This window comes from Mchenga conophoros, linkage group LG6 (assembly GCF_057382185.1).
Source record: "Mchenga conophoros isolate Kocher_MC1m ecotype Shallow Benthic linkage group LG6, M_conophoros_male_GT1.1, whole genome shotgun sequence".
NCBI classification, from domain to species: domain Eukaryota; kingdom Metazoa; phylum Chordata; class Actinopteri; order Cichliformes; family Cichlidae; genus Mchenga; species Mchenga conophoros.
In genome coordinates this window covers 15,286,622-15,307,670 of record NC_140531.1, presented here as the reverse complement: position 1 = coordinate 15,307,670, position 21,049 = coordinate 15,286,622, and the positions used below count along the sequence as shown (strand labels likewise).

The 21,049-nt window shown below is 40.4% G+C and overlaps 1 protein-coding gene across 1 annotated transcript in view; it reads left to right on the top strand.

Moving 5' to 3' along the window:
- The first annotated feature begins 4,870 nt into the window (after nt 1-4,870).
- The window catches only part of fhdc1 (FH2 domain containing 1), a 35,445-nt gene continuing 19,266 nt past the window's right edge, over nt 4,871-21,049 (top strand). The window contains exons 1-3 of the mRNA XM_085276403.1: nt 4,871-5,065; nt 19,506-20,250; nt 20,756-20,817. Of these exons, the coding sequence (XP_085132529.1) occupies nt 19,759-20,250; nt 20,756-20,817 (554 nt within the window). The 5' untranslated portion in view covers nt 4,871-5,065; nt 19,506-19,758. The remainder of the gene's footprint in view (nt 5,066-19,505; nt 20,251-20,755; nt 20,818-21,049) is intronic.

The window sequence follows — 21,049 nt, the reverse complement described above, 5'->3', positions numbered from 1 at the left end:
TATTTTGGGAATTTGCTTTCTTGCCGAGGCTCATGTAAGATCTGCTCTGTCCTCTCAGTTTAAAGCCAGCAGCCGGTTAGCTTAGGATAAAAACTAGACACGAGGGTAGCTTTACTCTTTCCACCGGTTAGAAAGGAACCTGCCTCCTAATACCTCTAAAGTTCATGAATACAGAAAGCCAAAGTGTATGAAATCAAGGTGTGCTTGTGCAGAGGTAAAACCAGGCAGCCATGTTTCTGATTGTGCATTTTATGCTAAGCTACTGTAACTGACTTCTTCCTCTGGATGAGCTAGATGGCTGTCCATCCCCACATTTGTGCAAAAACCAAAGTTTTCCCAAATGTTTGAAACACTCCGTGCAAAGAGATGGCAGTTCAGATGACCTTTACACAATCCCTCTGTTTTTAGGACTTCTGGGGGTTTTATTGTTGTTGTTTTGTCTACATTTAGGGCTCGCGGTTGAATGGGTAAAAGTGTTGATAAAATGAAGGATCAGCCTTATGTGAATAGATGTGCCTTGATTTCTTGAATTGGTTCTCCTCAAATCCATGCTGTCTGGTCTTCTTGTTAAAAGCAGGTGCGCTCGCTACCAGTGTTCAGAGAATGGAGCAAACGAGCACCTTCCACCCTCTGAGATGGATCCTGTACAATTTTACACGTTTAAACGCAGCACAAATAAAAGGAAAACTCCAGTACCTTAGTGAAGACGTGCTGTTCTCAAACATACTTATCCATATTGCACACGTGCACATTTCTGAAATTGAGATCAAAAACTTGTTAGAAGTGTGTGACATGTACGTTTTAAACCAAAATGCAATTAACTTGAGAGATATTGTCTTTTGTAAATTTAAACACCAGCATTTTTTTTGCATAGGCTGCGTACGGTTTCCTTCGATGGGCTGTGCGAAAGTATGATTATTCCAAAGGGGACGTTCTGTCTGCTAGTGTGGTCCTCACTTTGTGGATTTGTACTTCTCCTGTGGCTCGCTATAGCAGTGTGAGAGCGTGAATCTTGTACAACAATCTGTTCCTTAAAATAGATGGCTATATATTTTTAATCTCTATTTGATTTTTAGTATGACAAAAATGCTGCCCTTTGGCGTTGTTTTCCTAAAGACCTGCATAATGGTGTGCTACTGTGGTAGCACCGTGTCACAGTGGGCATCTACCTTTGTAATAATGAAACATTAACAAATGTTGAGTTAAAAGGATTCTGAATGTTGTGTAACCTTTTTGGGGGGGGGGAAATAAAACATTTTTTAAAAAAGTGTCTCCAGAGTTCAGTGTTGGTGCTGTAATTGGGGGTAATGGTAGTAGCTTGTATAGAAAGTCACCACCAGGGGCCAACTAAAGAAAAGCAGGCTACTTTTGACCTGCCGGTGAAAATATATCCTTACGGGTTATTTATGCTTTTCTTTTTCTTTTTTTCCCCCCCCACCTTTCCTTTTCACACAGGCTGCTGTGATACATCAGTCTGCAGCCTGCTGCATTCTGACATATGGATTCAGATTGATGTAGTTTACCCAGCAGTTCTAGAGCGTGGAGCCATTTCACTGGGGCTTGTCTGCGTTTACTTAACTCCATGTGCTTTCAGATCCCTCTGTAGGTTTTCACAATGATGAGCCCACCACACCCACAATTATACATTTGGCAGGATCCGGTTAATCCTCGGGGAAAAGCTTTGAGGATGTTCATCACAAAATCAGTGACATGTTTTATCTGCAGGCACAAATGAGGCCTTTCAGTGTCCCATGCCAACAAATGAAGTCTTGGAAATGTTTTCCATTGCTGGGGGGACTAATTAATCATTTTAAAATGCATTTTACATAATTTTTTTTTTTTTTAGCTAAACAAAATCTTGGTATTTTGAGAGCATTTGAAATGTGAAACTGTTAAAATAACTGGGAAATTCCTTTAGATTGAATTAAATGGAATAGTGCAGAAGATTCTGGGTTTCAGCTGAGGCCTGACTGTGTGAAGTTTGCACATTCTCCTCGAGTCTGTGTGAGCTCCCGCAGTCTAAACACGCATGTCACATCCACCATAGGGGTGGCTATGACATGCACATCTTACCTATGACTACTGGGACAGGGTCGGGTTGGATGGAAGTTAAATAATGTTGTAATTGTTTGATATCAGATTTATCAAAATATCACCCCCCCCCCCCCACCCCACCCCCCAAAAAAAGAATCTAAATTCAATAACTTATAACAAATTTACAAATTTTAATGTGCCTGCCTCTTTCCACAAATACATAGTCCCATACTAATGAAGTATCTACATTAAAGCACAGGACCTATCGGTGACGTAACGAAGCTAGTAAAATGTTGTGTGGTTCCAACGGTAGCTACGTTTAATTTTACTGAGCGTTATAATAACAGCGTGTCACACAACCTTTGTTTACAGTTTGCAAACTTAAGGAGTTAGGGAATGGCAGGCAGTGGATCAAACCACTGTGAGGTACATATGGGGGAGTCCGCCTTTAAAGAAACTTACACCCCCACCACCACTTCTGAAATACCTGAAATGGGAACCGCTTGTTTAGTAGCTGAAATAACAAATAATTAATGAAGCAAAAAAAAAACAAAAAACAAATTGATTGAAATTGAAATGATTAGCTTATTTCTGAAAAGTTTAAGTTAGGTTTCTCAAAATTTCGACTTGCTAAAATAACGCCGATTTTTTTTTAGGGTAAACTAGCAACATGTTAATTTTTCAAGTTTTTCTTTAGAGAAGATGTGTTGTGTGAAGTGTCTAAAGCAGGGGTCGGCAACCCGAGGCACGCGTGCCACAGTTGACACCCGAAGGGTGGACTGGCCATCGGGCATACCGGGCATTTGGTCTGTGGCCTGATGATTTTTATTTATTTATTTTTTGTAACCGTATAAACAATGAAAGTGGTGGATTGGCCAGATGCTGGTCGGTGTGTAAAAAACTAACTCAGTTGTTTGGTGGTGGCTATGGCGGAGCTTCCACAGATTCAGTAACATTAATAAGTGGTGGAGGCCAGCAGGTGGATGAGAGAGAGGGGAGGCAAGAGGAGAGACCCGAGGCGGCCCCGGTCCGAGTGTCAGGTGAACTGAACTTCAGGTAAGAAGTTATGACCTGCAGTCTATCTGGGTCAGATATAAACCAAGTTTAGGTGGAGTTTATTTTTGTTATGCTGACTTTTTACAGTCAGTTACAATAACTCGTACTGCCTGAGCTAGCATGACAGAGTTTCTATACAGCTGGGTTTGTGCTTTGATGTTACTGATAGTGAACTTTATTTTATTCATAAGGTTAGTAGAGTTGCCAACCGTCAGTAAATTACCTAAATTACGTGTTTGGTGTTGAGCTGAGAAGGGACACAGTTTGTCCCGTACTTCAGCTAGAATGGAAAAAGACACAAAGGTGGATTTATTCTGTTACTCCGCACAGCTGCCTCTTCTTCTCTCATTCTCTCCCCTCTCTCTGCTGTTGCTACTTCAATCATGAAACTGATCAATGATCAGCTGATCGGCTTTTCTCTCTTGTTTGTTTATCGCCTACTTTGCGCCAAAAAGAGGAAACCGCCGGATGTCGCGCTAAACAACAGCAGCACGTTTAAGTTTGATCAGGTGTTGTTAGAATTTAGCTGATGTTTGCTGGAGCCACAGCTGTAAAACCTGCTGGTCATGATGTCGGTTTGGTTATCTGGTGAGAGGGAAACATGAAGATGAAACCAGGAGATGTCCTTACTGGATCATCAGAGCTGAACAGGTGATGGAGAAACAGGTTTACCTTTTAGGTGACATGAATGAGTTGAAGGGTTGGGTTGAATATTAACAAACATGCCATATTGGCCCAGTTTATTTCTCTTATCATTGTTGTGAGGAGACCATAAATAGCATTTGTATTTTCTGTTGTACAGTTCATTTGCTGTCATGGAGTTCTTGTTATGGATAAAAAGTGTATTTTTTTGTTTCAAAACAGCTGATAACTATTCGCTGATAGCTGCCAACATCTGCAAACAAATATAATTCTATAAAGTGGTTCTATATATTGCGTAACTGTTCATATAGAGCGTTATTAAATTTATTGCTAAAGCAATCATATGGCACACTGACTTCTGAGGAAATTTTAAATGGCACTCGTCATCAGAAAGGTTGCCTACCCCTGGTTTAAAGTATTCATAGTGTAAATACAAAAAACAAAAACAAATAAATCATAGGCAGCTAAATAACAAAAGGTTTGAATTAAAGATAGTGTTACAGGTGTGCAGATTGATCCAAATGTTGACAGTATCGATACCAACTTTGGTTTTAAACATGAACTATGAAAAATGTCTCTACCGTTTTTTGTTGACTGTCATGTCTATTTTATTTAAATAACACGCTAAAAACAGAAGCTGAGCCAGAGTTTAGAGACAGGCACTTTTACACTCCAGGTCTCCCCCCGAAAAAAGAAGAAAAAAACACGTTTCAAAATACACCAAAAACTGAAACGTGGTTTTTTTGTGTTAACTAATTATTTTTATAGGTATATATCACCACTGGTGATTTTGTGGTCATTAAAACGTGTTCAGGGTTTACAAATTAATGATGAATCATGACACACAGATCTCCCCTACATAAGCTGCCTTTATAGGTTAAAAGTATCAGCAACACTGATCCTGGCTTTACTTACACGTAAATAAGAATAACACAGCGCCAAACGCGGGGAGGTTTAATGTTGCATAAATACATGTTACGCTCCACCTGTGCTCACGCCTAATTAAACATACCCACTTATACCCAGCTCCTCACCTAGCCCACCTTCAGCGCTGTTTTCCGCCTTGTGATTGCACCAGTGCTCACACGCTAGCGCGCGCGAGGAGGGTGAGCGGCACGTGCATGCGCCCGTTCCACCTGGCCCAATCACGTACGAGGAAGCTGAGAGCAGCGCTACAGTCTGCCGCCGCTGCCGTGGAGCCTCGCATTGACCCGCAGCTCGGCCAGCAGCTCACCTGACAGGGCTGACAGCCCGAGAAGACCACGCAAGATTTTCTCCTCTGAAAAGTATCTTTCGCTAACACCAACGGCGTCGGAGCCCTGTCGTCCGTCCGGTGAGTCAAGCGGGACGGTAACCGCCGCATCATCACGCTCTGTGTGTGTGTTATGTGTTTGTGAATGTGCGGTGTGTAACTCAGGTGTGGAGAGTCGTTGCACCGTGAGGAAGCATTTTAGTGAGGCGATGAGCGTTTAATCTTCCTGCTCTTTTGTGGGGGTTTTCTCTGAGGTGACAGTCGAGGTGTTCTGCAATGCAGTCCACGTCCAAAATTACATCATTTTGGTGATTTGGTGTAGTTCAAGCCCTGAATCTGTTGCTTTGCTGTGCATAAACGTCATGACTGTGTATCTCAGTATTTCTCTGTAGGACTTGACAGCATCAGTTTAAAATAAATAAATAAATAAAAAATACTTAGAAATGCTTGCTACATTACATTTCATTTTTCCTCCTTAAAGAAAAGTAGTTAAAGTTCTCCATTTAAACTATTTGAAAAGTTTCTTTATACAAGAGTGTAAAATACTCATGATTTTTAATTAAAATCAGGAAGTAACCTATCACAAAATTAAAATGTAAACAAATATGATTAGTGTGTAGTGCTCCTTTGGGGCTTTTGCATTTCCTGAAACTTTGTGCCAAAGTACAAATATATTGATTATAGCTTATATGCATATAGAGTGTGTTACTACTGGAGTAAAAACAAGTGTTTCACCAGCACAAGCTAATCCAACATGTAAGTCAGTGCTGGTTTTGTCTCAGCCCCTGCTTTCCTTGGCTTTTGTACACTGCTATCCATGCCCAGATGAGTTAGTGGAGTCCATTCAAGTGCTGGGAACAATACCCTTCAGAGGGGGGGGGGGGTGTCTCCTTGGGTCAGGTCAAGGGGGGGTGGGTCGCCCCCCGGGTTGCTGTGGAGGCAGAGAGTAACATGGAAAACTCAATGCTCTGACGTCAGCCCGAGGAGGAAGATATTTAAGGGGGTTTGATTTATTTGTGTGGGAGCAGGAGAGGGGGCTGAATAGTTGGTGGCAACTCGGGTCCCAAACATGCCCAAATCTGTCAGCTGTGAGCTGTCTAATACAGGAAAAGAGCTCAAAATGAAATTAAAGGCAAGGAAGAGTGCCACGCCTTTCACAGTGCGCCTCTAAGTGTTCAGAGTGGGTAATGTCAGCCGTATGCATGTGTACTTGTGGGTAGTCTTTCCCAGGTATTAAAATGTATCCTAATGAAGCCAGCTCAAGTGTCTTGGTGCCCCTGGGTAAACACTTTCCTCACTGCCGTGTAAACATGTTTGCATTCCCTTCATGTTAAAACCTACTGTTGTCTCTATGGTGACCTGAACACCTGCTTTATTCTCACTCAGGATGTGTTGGTTAAGGCCTAGTTTCCTCCAAAATCATACACAAAATAATGTGATTAATGCTTAAGCTTCTGTGGCAGTCAGTGAAGCCAAGCGGTGCAGCGAGATTTGCTTAAAGCCGATCTTGGCACAAGCCTCATATTGCTGAAGCAACAACTGTAGCCCAGAGCCAGAGAAGATAGACAGGCGGTTGCCTGCTGCAGGCCAGACACTGAACACCTGTTAACAAAAGAACAAACGCGAGATGAATAAAGCTCTTCTCGCTTTTTTTTTTTTTTTTTTTTTTTTTTTTTATAAATCTGCAGCCTCACAGACGGTGTATCCCGTGCCATCTCATCCCTCCATTAGTGTCACTATCCCGCCTGAGTAGGTTTTGGTTTCACCTGGGTTTCTCTTCCCTCTGTATTTTTTATTAGGTTAGATTCGGGGCTTGTTTTGTGATAGGATGTGTATTGTTGTTCTGGAAAATTCCCTCTGAAGAAGCTTTGGCCATGCTTTGTCATCATTAAGGCTTTATTTTCTAGTAAAAATACAAATCCTACAAAGTACTACAGAACTAAAATACTGTGGTGTACATGGTGTTTTCTGAGCCTTCAGGGATGACATAAGCACGATCAGCATGATACAGAAAAGGCAGTGAGTTTGTGTTATATTTAACAAAACAACACCCATTTTTCTGTTAGCTCTGACCAGGTGACAAACTGTCTGTTCTGTTTGTAAAGAAATCATTGCATCTACATTGCCATTTATTGCAAAACTAACAGAAAAACAGAAATTAAATACTTGCATGCAGACTGCAGCCAGAACCTCACAGATTTGAAGCAGAAATTCCTTCATAAATACTGACGTGGTTGCTGCAGGGCTGGGGTTTAACTGCAAGATGACTTTGGAGCTTGGTTTTATATTGGAATAAAAGCAGAATACAACCAACAACTAAGTTCCCCGATGCAAAGAGACATGTTGCAGGCAAGTTGCCCTCATTAGCAACTTGTCTGCATTTATAAATTAGACTGCACTTATTTGCAAATCTTCACCTATCTGTTTAAGAGTGACTGCAACTGTTTGGAGACGGGTTGCCTCGCACTTGACGACCTGTGCAATCGCCCTGTGATCGGAAGGGATTGCACAAGGAGGCTGCTGTCCTTTTTTTACTATAGTGAGTCAATGTGGAGAAAGGCTCGGGTATAGTGAAATATCTCAGTGGTGTCATGCCAGTCCTATTAATTATAACCAGAGATATTGTAAAGCAATGACATGAAAGTCATATTGAAATACAAAGTAGACTTTTGTAATGCCAAAGTTGCTCCCTCAGACCCAATCATCAACTTATAACTGGTGAACAAGGACTCGCATCATCCAAGCCAACATGGCAGCTGAAGTTCATGACAGTTTCAGTTATTGTAGCAAAGATCTTTTTCTCGGGTATCACTGTCCATCGTGTGAATGAGCACAGCATTTGTTCAGTGCCCTGGTGCGATGGGGACAGATGCTGATTTTGTGTGTAAAATTAATGACTCTGTAATCGTATAGAATAAATATAAAATTGAGAGAACAGCTTTTTTGAGCCTCGTTTTTAAATCAGATTTGACTTGTGAATCAATATGTGCTGTTTTACAGATTGTTTTACAGTAGTCACCAAGACTTTTAGTCATTCATATAGATGATGGTATGGTGTAAGTTGCACAAATTAACCGTGGAGATGGCTGCTTTTTTTTTTTTTTTTTTTTTCAGTTTAACTTTTTGTCCACTCACTAAATTGCCTGAAGATGAAATTTAGCTCAAGAAAACATCTATTACCCAAGTAGATCTTTTTAAAAAGCCTTTGTACAAATAGCACAAATACTTAATCCAAAATATCAACAGTGCTGCAAATTAATCACTGAGTCCATTATTAATTTCAGCAGTAGTAGAAATGGTGCTAAGTTTGAGTCTGATGTGTCGAACGCTCTGGTACACATACTAAATGAGGTGTTGGTCCAAACATGTTCTGCTTGGCTGGTTATTAAGAGGATTGGCACAGATTTTTGTTTGTTTGTTTGAGATTTAGCACTGGTATTACTGCTGGTTATATGATTAAATGAATTCCCTCCGGAGTTGCAGGTTAGCTGACAGGTGTGGTACCACCAGTTCCACAGCCAGGATACTCATTCATATTGGTCTTAACTGAAGCCTGCTTAAACAGTAATTGACAGAGGCACCTCGCGTGCTCTGCAACTGGCAGCTTTAATCTTTAAAATCTGAAAACCTCGTTTCAGTGGCAGGCTGCTATTAGCAGATTTGTGCTAAGCTAGGGGGATATGTTGTGTTTTGGGCTGCTGTAGGTGTTTGTGGTACACAGTGAAGGGAAGACAGTTACAAGGTTAATTTGAGGTTTGGCATCCAAAGTTAAGATATATTTATACTAGGCTGTTGTCTTCAGCCACGAAGTGATTTGGAGTTGATGTAAGCTGTAATATAATTCGTGACGCTGTTGGCAATCCTTGTGTTTCACCCATTTACAGCTTTAAAGTGCAAAATCATTTCTCCTAGCTGTCACCAGGCTAGCGCTGTTTCTCAGTGCAGCAGAGACAATGAAAACAAAGGCTTTAAACATGCAGGGAGGCTTTTCTATTGTTGTCCATGACTGATCTGTTTGAGATAGATTTGTCAATAATTACAAAGAAGATTATTTTGGCTGCTGGCAAAGGAAATGAAGCCGGATTGAAAAACACATTCACTGACTAAGTAGTTTTTAGAAGACAAAAATAAAACAGAGTCCCTCTTACAAATCAAACATTTCATTCATGATTCCTAAAAAACAAATGGTCAGTACACTTCTTTTCCACAGTGCCAGGCTCAAACTATTTCACCACCATGATTTAATAATGTGTCTTAACTTTAATATTACATTTGCCTGTTTTTGGTCAACTCACTGTTACTGTTATTTGATATAATAAAGCAGCTGCCTGTTTAATCTAAGTCGGATAGCCAGTGTTGAAGTACAAAAGTCTTGAAGACCCGTGTTTCTGTCAGTTTTGCTTTCAAGGAGTCAGACTTCCTTTTAATTTCTTTTATAGAAAGGTCTTTAGCAACAGCTCTCCACGCTTTGTGAAGTTTTCCTTTGGACATTGACAGCTTTTTCACCAATTTTCAGTCCAGTCCTTAAATGTGACATTTTCATAGGAATGTTTTTTTGTGGCTATTAAGCCACTTAACACTGACCTATGAATCATTCAAGCATGAAAAAGGCTCCAAACCGAAGGGATTGACAAGTGTTGTGTTTACACATAGTAGACAAAGAATAGTTTAGGCACTTTGTTTCTAGCAGCCTTTCACAAAAACACAAAAATGTATCATCAGATTTAGATCCACCATGTAATACTGTGTGAGAAGCATCAACTTTTTCAGCTTTCAGCGTGACAATGGTAAATGGACTGATTATTATTTAGCAGAGTACTCAAAGCCCTCTATACAACATGCCACATTCACCCATTCACACAAGCACTTTCTTCTAAGCTTTTAGTGCTTCCTAGCTAACATTCATACACAGTCATACTCCGATGGATGTATCGGAGAGCAATTTGGGGTTAGTATCTTGCCCAAGGAAACTTGACATGCAGACTGGAAGAGCCAGGTATTGAACCACTAACCTTCCGATAAGTAGATAACCTGCTCCACCTCCTGAGCTACAGCTCATCCCAAATACACTGCCAACACAGTAAACACATACCTGGATATAAAACACACACAGTGGAACGCCATCAGTCATGGGTTGGCTTCCTCACAATTACTGAAGCAGTGAACATATTGACAGAGAACAGAACAAAAGGCAGCCAACATCCAACTAAGAGCTTCAGAAGTCCTTCAAGAAGCCTGGAGAACTTTTCCTGAAAACTACTTAAAGAAATCTTTTGTTTATTTTCTGGATGTAGCATTTGTGTAAAAGTCTGTGTTGCTTTTCAAACCATTTGTTTGTTGTGATCACCATTTGATGCTCACTTTTGTTCCTGGGAGAAGAGAGGCACTGAAGGTTTGTTTGTTTTAAGGTTAGGTTCTGACATTTGTCATAAAAACATGTACAACATGAAAAAAAAGTTGTGTGGAGTGAGTTTGGTATTTCAGTTGTCACCATGTCACAGGTAGTATTTGGACCACAGGCCTTATAAAAGATGGACAAAGCTACTGAGATGTCACCTATTGGTTTCTGAAATCCTGTTTTGAGCGTTTTCACCATCACTGCCTTGGTTTCAGAAGAACAGATGTGATGAGGAGGGGTGTGTCTGACTGCGTAACTGCATGCTCATTGATACCTTGGATAGTCTGTTTTTTGGAAACCTAGTATGACAGAGATTTGTAAAATAATTCTTAACATTTTATTCAGTATTGAGCCCATAAGCTCACACACTTGGCCAAGAAAGAACACCACTTTTGTCATAATTTGTTTTTTTTAGTTATATAAAATTTAACCTAAATGTTTAAAACTAATAAAATCTTCAAGTTTAGTGCCTGTTTTATCTTTAACTCTTATGATTAAAACAAAAATATGAAAATTGATTATTTAACGTCTTCAAGAAACAACTTCTTTGCATTGCTGCTGTTGTAGGATAGCGGCTGTAGTGCTAAGGAATTGCAACTTATTGGCACATTGTCTTAGTTTTCTTTAAAGCTAGAAGTAACTTTTGTGTGTTAGACCTCTGCAGTGTGCTTATGTGAAAAAAATTACATTTCACTATATTTAGTATCAATTTTTCATTTGACACAGATTGTCAAATGTTTAAAAACACTGGTAAAAAAAAACTGCTTTCAAGTGCATTTCCCCCATCTTTAACATACAGCGTATTAGTGAAAAGCTCTGTGAAATTACAAGAGCCATTTTTCCTAGAAAAAGGAGCTCATTCATTGATGTGAGCTTGCAGCTTCTTTATATGACTCATTAAACTTAACTGTGTAGCAGCAAAGCACAATGTCATAACTCTTGAAGTGATCATTAATCAGAACTTTATGTGCTACAAATAGCTCACTAAGTGTTTTGTGCTTTCCTGACTGTATTTAATAACTCAGAAACCCACAAAGCTGTTGTTTCAGGTTCATTCACACTGATAGCACTTGCTAACTACAACCAATTCATTGTCCCTGTAGGTGTGCCCTTTGTAAGAATGAGCTGTTGCTGGTTTTGGAACGGTTACAGAAAGACACAAGATGAACATTACAATGACCTGTAACCAACAGCTTTTCTTGGTGCTCAAATGTGAGTAGAGACAGGATGGAAAAAAAAGGATGTTTACTAGTGGCGATATTGCATCAATACAATGACTTTAAATATGAATATTTTATAAAATTAAATATATATTTATCTGAGAATACTATGAATAAGAGGGCTCACCTCAGCTAATAGCAGGCAACCTTTCTGCAAACAGCTGTCTTGCTGTATTATCAGAAACAGATTCAATGTAATTGCCAACTTGACTCCATTCAATTGCAAGCTGATATCAGACTTACTGTCTTACTGCAACATTTATGGCAGGTTTTAGTGAAATCGTTGATGCGCTTGACAATTTCATTTTGCAGCAAAAAATATCTGACTGAGATAATTTTATGTTATTAGATAAAATACATATTGAAATTTTTAACTTTAATGTGACAAATCGTAATTTGCATTCCTGCAATACACAGCATATTGCAGAATGTTAAAAATTGCAGTGATATTACACCATGAGTCAATTGTATGCCAGCTTTGTGTCACGTTTATGGGAGCATCCAGGACGTTTCCTTTAAGGATTAAACCAACACTGAGGATTGAGCAGGTGTTTTTCATCGGTTTAGAAGACTGAGGTTCACTGTGGGCTTAAGAAACATTCTCCCCATTCCCTGCTTCTTCACGTCAGTAAAGTTGCATATCTAGAGATAAAATGGCAACATAAGCTTACTGGTGAACAGCAGTAGGTTAATATTCTGACCTGAAGCAGATTCACTTGCACTGGTGCAAGTTCAGCAGTGTTGTGGGTTTAGCCTCACATGGCATGAGGTGCCACGCAGTACCTTGGCCTAACTACTCTCTAGACAAATTGAACTGTGAAATAATCTCCTCCAAACCGCTTGTTTCAGATTTGAGAGGAAAGTGCTGTGTTCTGTTTGAGCTATGTTAATCCACTGTACAGACTCTGTAACACGTTGTTGTTTGTTTCAGGCACCAATACATCACCCAACTTATTCACATCAGTTTTGGGGTGATTATTTCTTTTAACTGATTTAATAATGGTTGATTAATAAGACTAAATGCTTGTAAATGAATTAAATAGCATTTCAGTTCTGTACATGTTGCTTCTTTTGTTATTAATATGTCACTAAAGCATTAGTTTACCCAGGTGAGCTGACTCTGGGTCAGCATCTTTGAGATGCTCAGGACAGCAGCAGCTAGACTGGAAGAGAACTTACTTTATTCACGGTGGTATAAATAATTCACTCAGTCAGATTCTGAGGCTTACTTAGAAAATGTAGACGTTGAGGTACAAGCAGGCAATCTGTGAAAATATTTGATAAATCCAGGATTTCCTGAATAATAGGTTCCTTGTTCAGTGTATGCCAGTTAGTTTATTCTGGTGACATGGGAGGTGGTTCATTTGTGTGTTATGCAACCAGGCACGAGGTCACAAAGGTCTGGCTATTCATCCGATATTTCATATTTTATCTTTACAACAAACTTCAAGAAGAGCAATTAATATAAAGACAAGACACACTGCACAGTTTATTTGATATGCCACCCTTTTGTTTGAGGATGAGACCGGTGGCTTCATGTGATTTATGAGACGGAGCAGGTTTGTTTATTTTTTTTATTGCTTGACTACATCACTGATGCTGCTGCAGTCAGTCACCTTCAAAATCCAGAGCTGCGGTCGCTTGGCTGTTTCTGTTCTAAACGGTGTCTTTTCATATTGTCTGTGTGTGAAACGAGAAGTTTTGACAGCTCTTTTGTGCTTGGTATCCGAGCAATAGTTGCCTCGTCACTGTGTGTTTGTGCAAGCTATGTTCCTGTGTGCTGTTGCTACAGCATGCTTAACTCCCACTCTGGTCTGTGTCCTCCTTATTGCAAGCGACGCATGGAAATGAGAGCGATAAGCCAGCATCGTGAGTTTCAAAATAAACACAATGTCCTTTTCAGCTACAAGATAAAAACAGATGCTTGCTATAGAAGCACGCAGAACAAGCACTGAATTCAATGTGTGTATATTTGTTTATATTAATTGCTGTTTTGCTATTGAAAATTAATTAATAATTTACCTCCAGGGACCAAAAAGAGGCTGAGACGTTGTAGAGCAAAGAAGTGTGGCAGAGACAACTACGAAGCTTCAAGCTAGCATTATCATAGCTTTGCCCAGTTTGATGGCAAGAGAAGGGTCATGTTTAGGGTTTTTTTTATGCAATTTGTTTCTCACCAGAGGAAAGAAAGGATTACTTTTTACATGAGACTGGAGTTAACATGCAGTGCAGTTTCCTGTGCCTGAAAAGAGGCCAGACTGCTCACGGAGGTAGAAAGCACTCGGAGAGATCAGTAAACATTAAGATAAAGTAAAGCTGCTATTTTTGTTTTATTCAAATTCAGTGTCTTTTGATCTTGGCCTGTTGATTAAAGTATGCACATTCTGTACCTTTTATTTTGTCATTTTATAGACTGGACAGAATAATGATAGTAATTGCTACTGAAATCCCATCACTGGCAGCCCATCACCACTGCTGTTTGGTGAAGTTAGGATCCAGATAGTTGGAAACAAAGAGGTCCGACGGCATCGCCCTACTGCGCTCTGCATAAGCCAGCTTCTGCTAACGAGCGTTCCCATGGAAATGATGACGAAGCAGAATTGACCAAATCCCATGTGAATGCGCCTCTGTGCCCCTACGGTGTGAGTAAAAGACTTGCGCTCTGCAGGGCCGCGCTCACCCTCAGGAAATTGAACTTGAAGCTAGCAACAGGGGATCATTATAGCATGCGGTGGCTCCTTGACCTTCACTGTCACTCATTTGAGAGTTTGAGTGGATTGTGTTTGTTTTGTACTTGGTGGCACCCTGGAAACTTGGTGACAGTTACCTCCAATTAGAATCCTTACAGGATAAAAGGGAGAAAAAATGCTTTGCATGGAGTTATGTAAGGCTGAAACACACAAATGGCAAATGCACAACAGACAAAAGAGCCCATTACTGCATGAATTTATGCAGTAATGGGCTTTCAGCTGAAACAGCTTAAAGAAGCTGCACAGCATGGTGTAGCTAATTATCATTAGATGTAATTCATTCTTCAGCACATGTCAAAGATGGGAGGCACCTCAAATTTAAATTAATTTCTGTCAGTTTTTTGGTTTGGATAAAGAGGTTGCCTGTCCTGTGCACGCATCCTTAAGTCTCCATTAGCTGCCAAGCACAAAGGCTTAGAGACCAGTTAGTGACAACTTGCTGTAGTGAAACTGAAGAGTTTGACATGAACAGGAAACAAAGAATATTCGCCTTCAAAGTAAAAGTTTTGCCTTTTTTGAAATCTGTTGATTGCAGTAGTATGACCTGACTTTTATTTTGGAGGATGGTGTACCATCCTCAAAAGCATCCATTCGCCAGCCCCTGACTGGTTGGTGAATGGATGTTGGCTGTCCCAAAGGGACAATACACATTTTCCTCTAATGACCAGAGGTTGCCAGGGAGATCACCAACTCGTCTCTATACCTGTGTGACTGAAGGCTTACTGGTCTACTCCACAGTTTGTTGTTGGAGGAACAGAGGGAGTGAGGAGTAGCTTTTAAAGATGATATATAAATGCATTTCACACTTGACTTATGCTTCACTCTTTTGGTAAACTTTAGGGAGAGAACTGTATAACTTCATGATATCATCTGGTGTTTTGTTGTTTGTGAGCTCAGTCTTTGGGTCAAGCCTAGTTAAGTTTCTGTGTTTCTTTATTGCCTGATTTTTGCTTTCACCTCTCACTGAGTGTCCCCAAAGGCATAAAAGACACAACTTGTTTTTCTGTTCAACTCTCTTCTCAGTGTAAAAGTTTAGTAAGTCTAGAGGGGATTTTTTTTTCTCCTGAGTTCTCTTATCTCACGTTAAAGTTTGTTTTTGGTTTTTTTGTGTCTTCAGTTCATAAACTTGTTATCTGTTATTTCACCTCATAGAAGAAAACCCAAGAAAATTCCAATTTGGAGAGTTTTTGCTCAAAAGATATGCAGACTAGTCAGGTTCGGACAACCGGTAGAGTTGGTACAGATGCTTCTGTGGTTCTCATTGGATCAGTAGCAGTGATATATTTTGGGAGGCGAAGGATCTACAGCCTTCTGCTGTAGAAGACAGGCGAACTGCTCATAACAACGTGACTGTTGTCAGCTTGGTTTGTGTTAGAGGTGGATGGTCAGTTAGTCATAGAGGGTGTGGTGTTTGCTGTCACCAATGAAGAGTGATTGGAGCGAGATTGCCCCCGGGTCGACAGCAGGTGGATGTTTTAGATGAAGCTCGTGGCAGCAGGTGGATGTGTTGAGCCTGGCAACCGCCCGTCTGATTTCATTCCCTCAGGCCTTCCCAGTGTCGTGTTACTGACTGATGTTTTTCCTCCTCTGTGAATCACGTTAGACAGATGACATTGGTTACTGCCCTATTGTTGGTGGTTTTTCCTCATGCAGTGTGAAATTTAATTAAATGAATGTGAAATGCCACAAACCAGTCACTGACACTGGGTCATTCGCTTTAGAGACACAGAACTAATGTACATTAAACCTGAAACAAAGCTGACAGGAACGTTTGGACTCAGTTTTAGAGGAATGGTTTGGCGCATGGAGTTATCACACACATGACTGGAACCAATGAAAAACTGCTAGTTTGGCTTTTAGGTGAAAAAAGTCCACCTTTATTAAAACTTTTTAAACTTTAATTCATTTAAATAATTAAGCACAAAAAGCCCGTCCATATAGAAGGCTCATCATCTCTGGCTTTATATTTTATATATTTAGAATCTATTAGACACACGGTTAGTGCCAGCAGAAGATTCATCTTTTTTAATAACTTAGACTTTTTTATGTGAAAAGCATCTCCCGAGCTTCTTTGTCAGCATCACTTTATGTCTCATTTGTCTAGTCCATAAAGACACCATAATGTGATACAGTGGTGTTGCAGGGATTAAGTAAACAATCTGTAAAGTGTCAGTTGTGAAATAACAGATGTTTGTTGTCTTTATGGTGTTTTCAAGTTTTTATAGCTTACAGTTTATAGCTTGAGTAAACGGTTTCCTAGCTACACTGCTGCCAGGTGTATAGTAATACTCATAAGTGTCTTATAGCTTTAGTCAGAGCTCACTGTTAACCTGTGAACCTGAGCTCTGATCTTTAAATTTGTTGTGACTGACCTACACTCACAAATCACTTTGCTACGTACACCTAGCAAGTATCAGGTTGGATCTCTTTATGCTTTTAGAAGTTGAATCATGGCATAGATTTAACAAGTTGCTGCAAACATTCCACAGAGATTTTGGTTGACATGATAGCATCACGCAGTTGTTGCAGATTTCCACCACATCCCTAAGGTGCTCTGATCAAGATGTGGTGATTATAGAGGCCGTTTGAGTACAGTGAACTCGTTTTCATGTTCAAGAATCAGTTTGAGTTAAACTGAGCTTTGTGATATGGTTTATTATTCAGCTGGAAGCAGCCATTAGAAGAAGGGTACGCTGTGGTCATAAAGAGATGAACATGATGAGCAACAAGACTCAGGTAGGCTGTGGTGTTTTAAATGATGACCAGTTGGTATTTATGAGCCCAAGGTGGGCCAAAAAATATCCCCCATCACCTTCAGCCTGAACTGTTCATACAGTGTAGGTTGGATCATTGTTTTCATGTGTTTATGACCTTGGCATGAATGTTGGAGCAGAAATAAAGACTCTTCAAACCAGACCATTATGTGTAAATCCATGGTTTAAACTCCAGCAGGTTGTCTTGACACTGGCTGAGTGATGAGCGTGTATTAAAGAAGGTTTTGGTGTTCCACGGTCTGGATTTTGAACACGTGATGGTTTACAATGAATCTTGATCATTCTGCAGTCCCGTTTCTAGCATCAAGCTAATGATGCCTAGCTGGAGCCCTGTTATTAACAGACATGCAAGCTATTGATCTTCTCATCTAATGTTTCACAAGAAAGAAATCAAGTGCTTCTTTAAAGCTGATATGACAGCGAACACTGTAAACAGATCCTAAAGCAGCACGTGTTAGCAGTAGCCATTTCTCCTCACCGCAGACTGTGGGGAGTTGGTGTGAGGTCAGATGTTCTCACCATCTGATGAATTAAAGATGACTGATGGTGTGGTCCAGTTCTGAGGACAGGGCACCTGAACGTGCAAGCCAATGTTGGCAACATGAAGCTATTAGTGACGCAGGCTTTATTAATTAGTTATAACCTCATCAGTATCATGTTGACAAGGCTGCGAACCAATGGCAGACTACCATTTAAGATGTTACGATTGTGTAAGAGGCAAAGCGTTAATTCTAGAAACCAGCAGAAGGAGACCACATGGACCGTTATCGATACCAGAAATTTGTTATCACAGCAGTTCATTTTCTCTGAAACCACATTATTTTCTTCAAAGTGCTGGAAACAATGTACCCTCCCCCTCATGGCCACCATACATCTTGTTCATCTGCTGTTTTCTGTCAGATCCTCTGTTCAACTACCCTTTTATAAAGAGGAGTATCAGATCACTGTAGCCACGTCAGCTCCAGCACTGAGTGATGTGTTCTCCTGAAACTTAACACAGTTTCCCTCCAACTGAGAGCTGCAGTGAGCGCTGCCATTCAGTTAATAAAAGCAAGAGGAGGAAACTCAAGCACTTCCCTTCCTTCTGGCCTAAGTAGTGGTTCTTAGTGTCCACAAATTATCATTTGATCACTCATTTCAGAGAGTGTTCAATGAGGATGATTTTCTAAAGTGTTCATGAGCGAGACGTATAAAGAATTTAATGTTTCACAAATATCTGTGCTATATTCAAAAGCACAGCTTGTGTGTGTGTGTGGTGGTAAGCAGTTGTGTTTTTAATAATTCATTTATTAATAAATAAATGTATAATGTATAACCGTTACAGCTCAAAAGGCTGCAAGGCAAGGAGGAACACAACACCAGTTTACTTTTAAATGAACATCATTTATTAACAAAATGGTGCAGCCAGTAAGAAGTCCAGTGTGAAGGGTAGATGGTGAGGGAGCTGAGCCCATATACCTCACAGGAGTCTCTCACAGACATTGGCTGTGATGGTGACATTAACTCTGTAAAACAATGTAAATTCTAAAACTTCATAGGAGATGACTAATACTCTACTTCCAGAGATGCAGTGTCAACAAACTTAAAATGTCCTTACTGCTGTGCACCAGCCAGTGCAGAATGTCCTACAGAAATTTAAGGTGAGATAAAGAAATATTGCATCCTCTCATTTAACATTATCAATCCACTGTCGCCATACAGCGAGGCTTTTATTAAACACAGGCTCTCCTGCAAATGTGACAGATTGTCATTTTAATGATGACAAGGTCTAATTTGTCTTTAAGACAAAGAAACTGGCAGAAAATGTAGGACTGATGGAAGGTTTACAAGCCAAGGTTTTTTTCTAAAAAAAAATACTTAATGTGAAAACTGTTTTCCGAGATTAGCTTGCAGAGTTGTCTGACAAAATCCACTTTTAACCATTTGTTTCTCAGACTTAGACGAACTCTTACTGGATTTTTAAAATGAACTGTATTTTCATGTTGAATAAAATGAAACACAAATAACTATTTAAATACATGTTCAGGTGTGACTTCAACCGTCACTTTTGGGATACAGTGCATATCGGTATTGTCTTGGTGGCTGCATAGATGAGGGCTGTTTTTTTAAAAAAAAAAAAAAAAAAAAAAAAAGAAATTGTGTAACAGAACCTAAGGGGTGTGTGTCATGTCTGTAGTCATTATACACCCCACAGCTTGACTTCAAAGCCCTTCAAAAATGGAAAAGAACAGGATTTGCAGTTTCCTTCACTGGGTCCCCCTCGTCTTTGTTCTGTCGTGCCCTTGTTTAATTTCCTCAAATTCCAGATAGTCGATGACGATGATATGCATGGGTACCGCTGTATAATCCTGTCCTGTGTCATTTGTGTTGCTCTTGTAGCTCCATGGCCATCATTTCCCCCTGCCCACTACCTCTGGGAGGTGTCTTTCAAAGGCCCCACTTAGGGCGATGGATGACCAGCTGAGTGACGGAGATGAATCAATGGATGCAGCCTGTTCATAGTGACTAGATTAGGAGACACCAACCAGCGCTGCAGCGAGCTGATGTTCTCTGGAAATTCAGGAGATACAGATCACATATTTGTTTAGTTTGTGTCAGCACAGAGACTGTATGCTGACTGCTCAACCTTGCGATGCTTGTTATGAGTTGTACATCCACAACAAATGAGCCAGAGAGCTGTAGCAGCGAGGGGAGCAGCTGCACCACTTCCTCCATCACTACCTCAGACCCTTCTTCTATGTCTGGGCACGGTCAACCCACCTTGCTTTCTGACACCACCCAGAATGAAGTGCCGCCCCCTCCTCCCCTCCCGCCCCCACCTCCTGGGGCACCGCCGCCCCCTCCGCCCCTGGCAAACACATCATCCAACCACAATGGGAGGAAAAAGCGCCGGGTCCGCAGCTTCTACTGGAAGCCTATCCCAGAGGAGAAGGTGCGCGGGAAGCCGAACATCTGGACGCTGGCGGTGCGGCAGCAGCAGTACCAGATCGATGTTCGCTCGGTGGAGGAGCTGTTTGGGCAGCAGGAGGATGCGGGGACGGGCCTCCGTGGGTCAGCAGCATCAACTGCAACATCAACTCACGTATCCCGATCACGCTCCTTTAAGGAGACCAAGAAAGACGAGGTGAGTGACTGTCATGAAGGTTTAAGACGGGCGCTTAAAATACTGAACTTCTGACAATTAATGGTGAGTTTAGACTGCAGACATTAAGGTGGTGATTAAGGTTCAGGCATGAATTAACTAGATTTGATTTTTCTATTGAATGAGTTGTTAAATTATTGCAAGTATGAACTCCATCCACTCCCAGTGTCTCCAACCATGTCCAATACTGGTTAACTTAACATAGACAGTTGCAGCATGCTTTAAACACCATCTTTAGTTCAAACCACAAAAGTGCCCAGTTGCTATTTAAAAGTAGTAATTGGGCCTCAGGGTCATTTTTTAAAAATGTATGTGCTGCACAGTCACATGTTTTCTGTGCGAGTCGTACAAGCTTCTGAAGGAGGTTTGAACCTCACGTAGAGACAACCAACAACACCCAGGAGTGGGTGTGTTTGTTTGGCTGTATTTTAACTAGAGCTTCAACAGAGTTTTATCGTAGTGTCTTGTGTTTTTTTTCTTTCCTCAGGTCAACATCCTTGACTCAAAGAGGGGGATGAACGTGGGCATTTTCCTCAAGCAGTTTAAGAAGTAAGTTTCCCAACTGTTACCATTGATTATATTGACGTATATTGATTTGAAATCTGTGTTTTTGTAAGTTCACCAAAAGGCTTCAGTTAAGAATGAGGAAAAAAGATTTGTGCTCACTTTTTCAGTTTTGTCTTATTTTACAATATTGTATTATTCAGTAAAAAAAAAAAAAAAGAAGCAAACGCTAGATTTTTGGAAATATTTATGGGTGTTTTCTTGTTTGTTTGTTTTT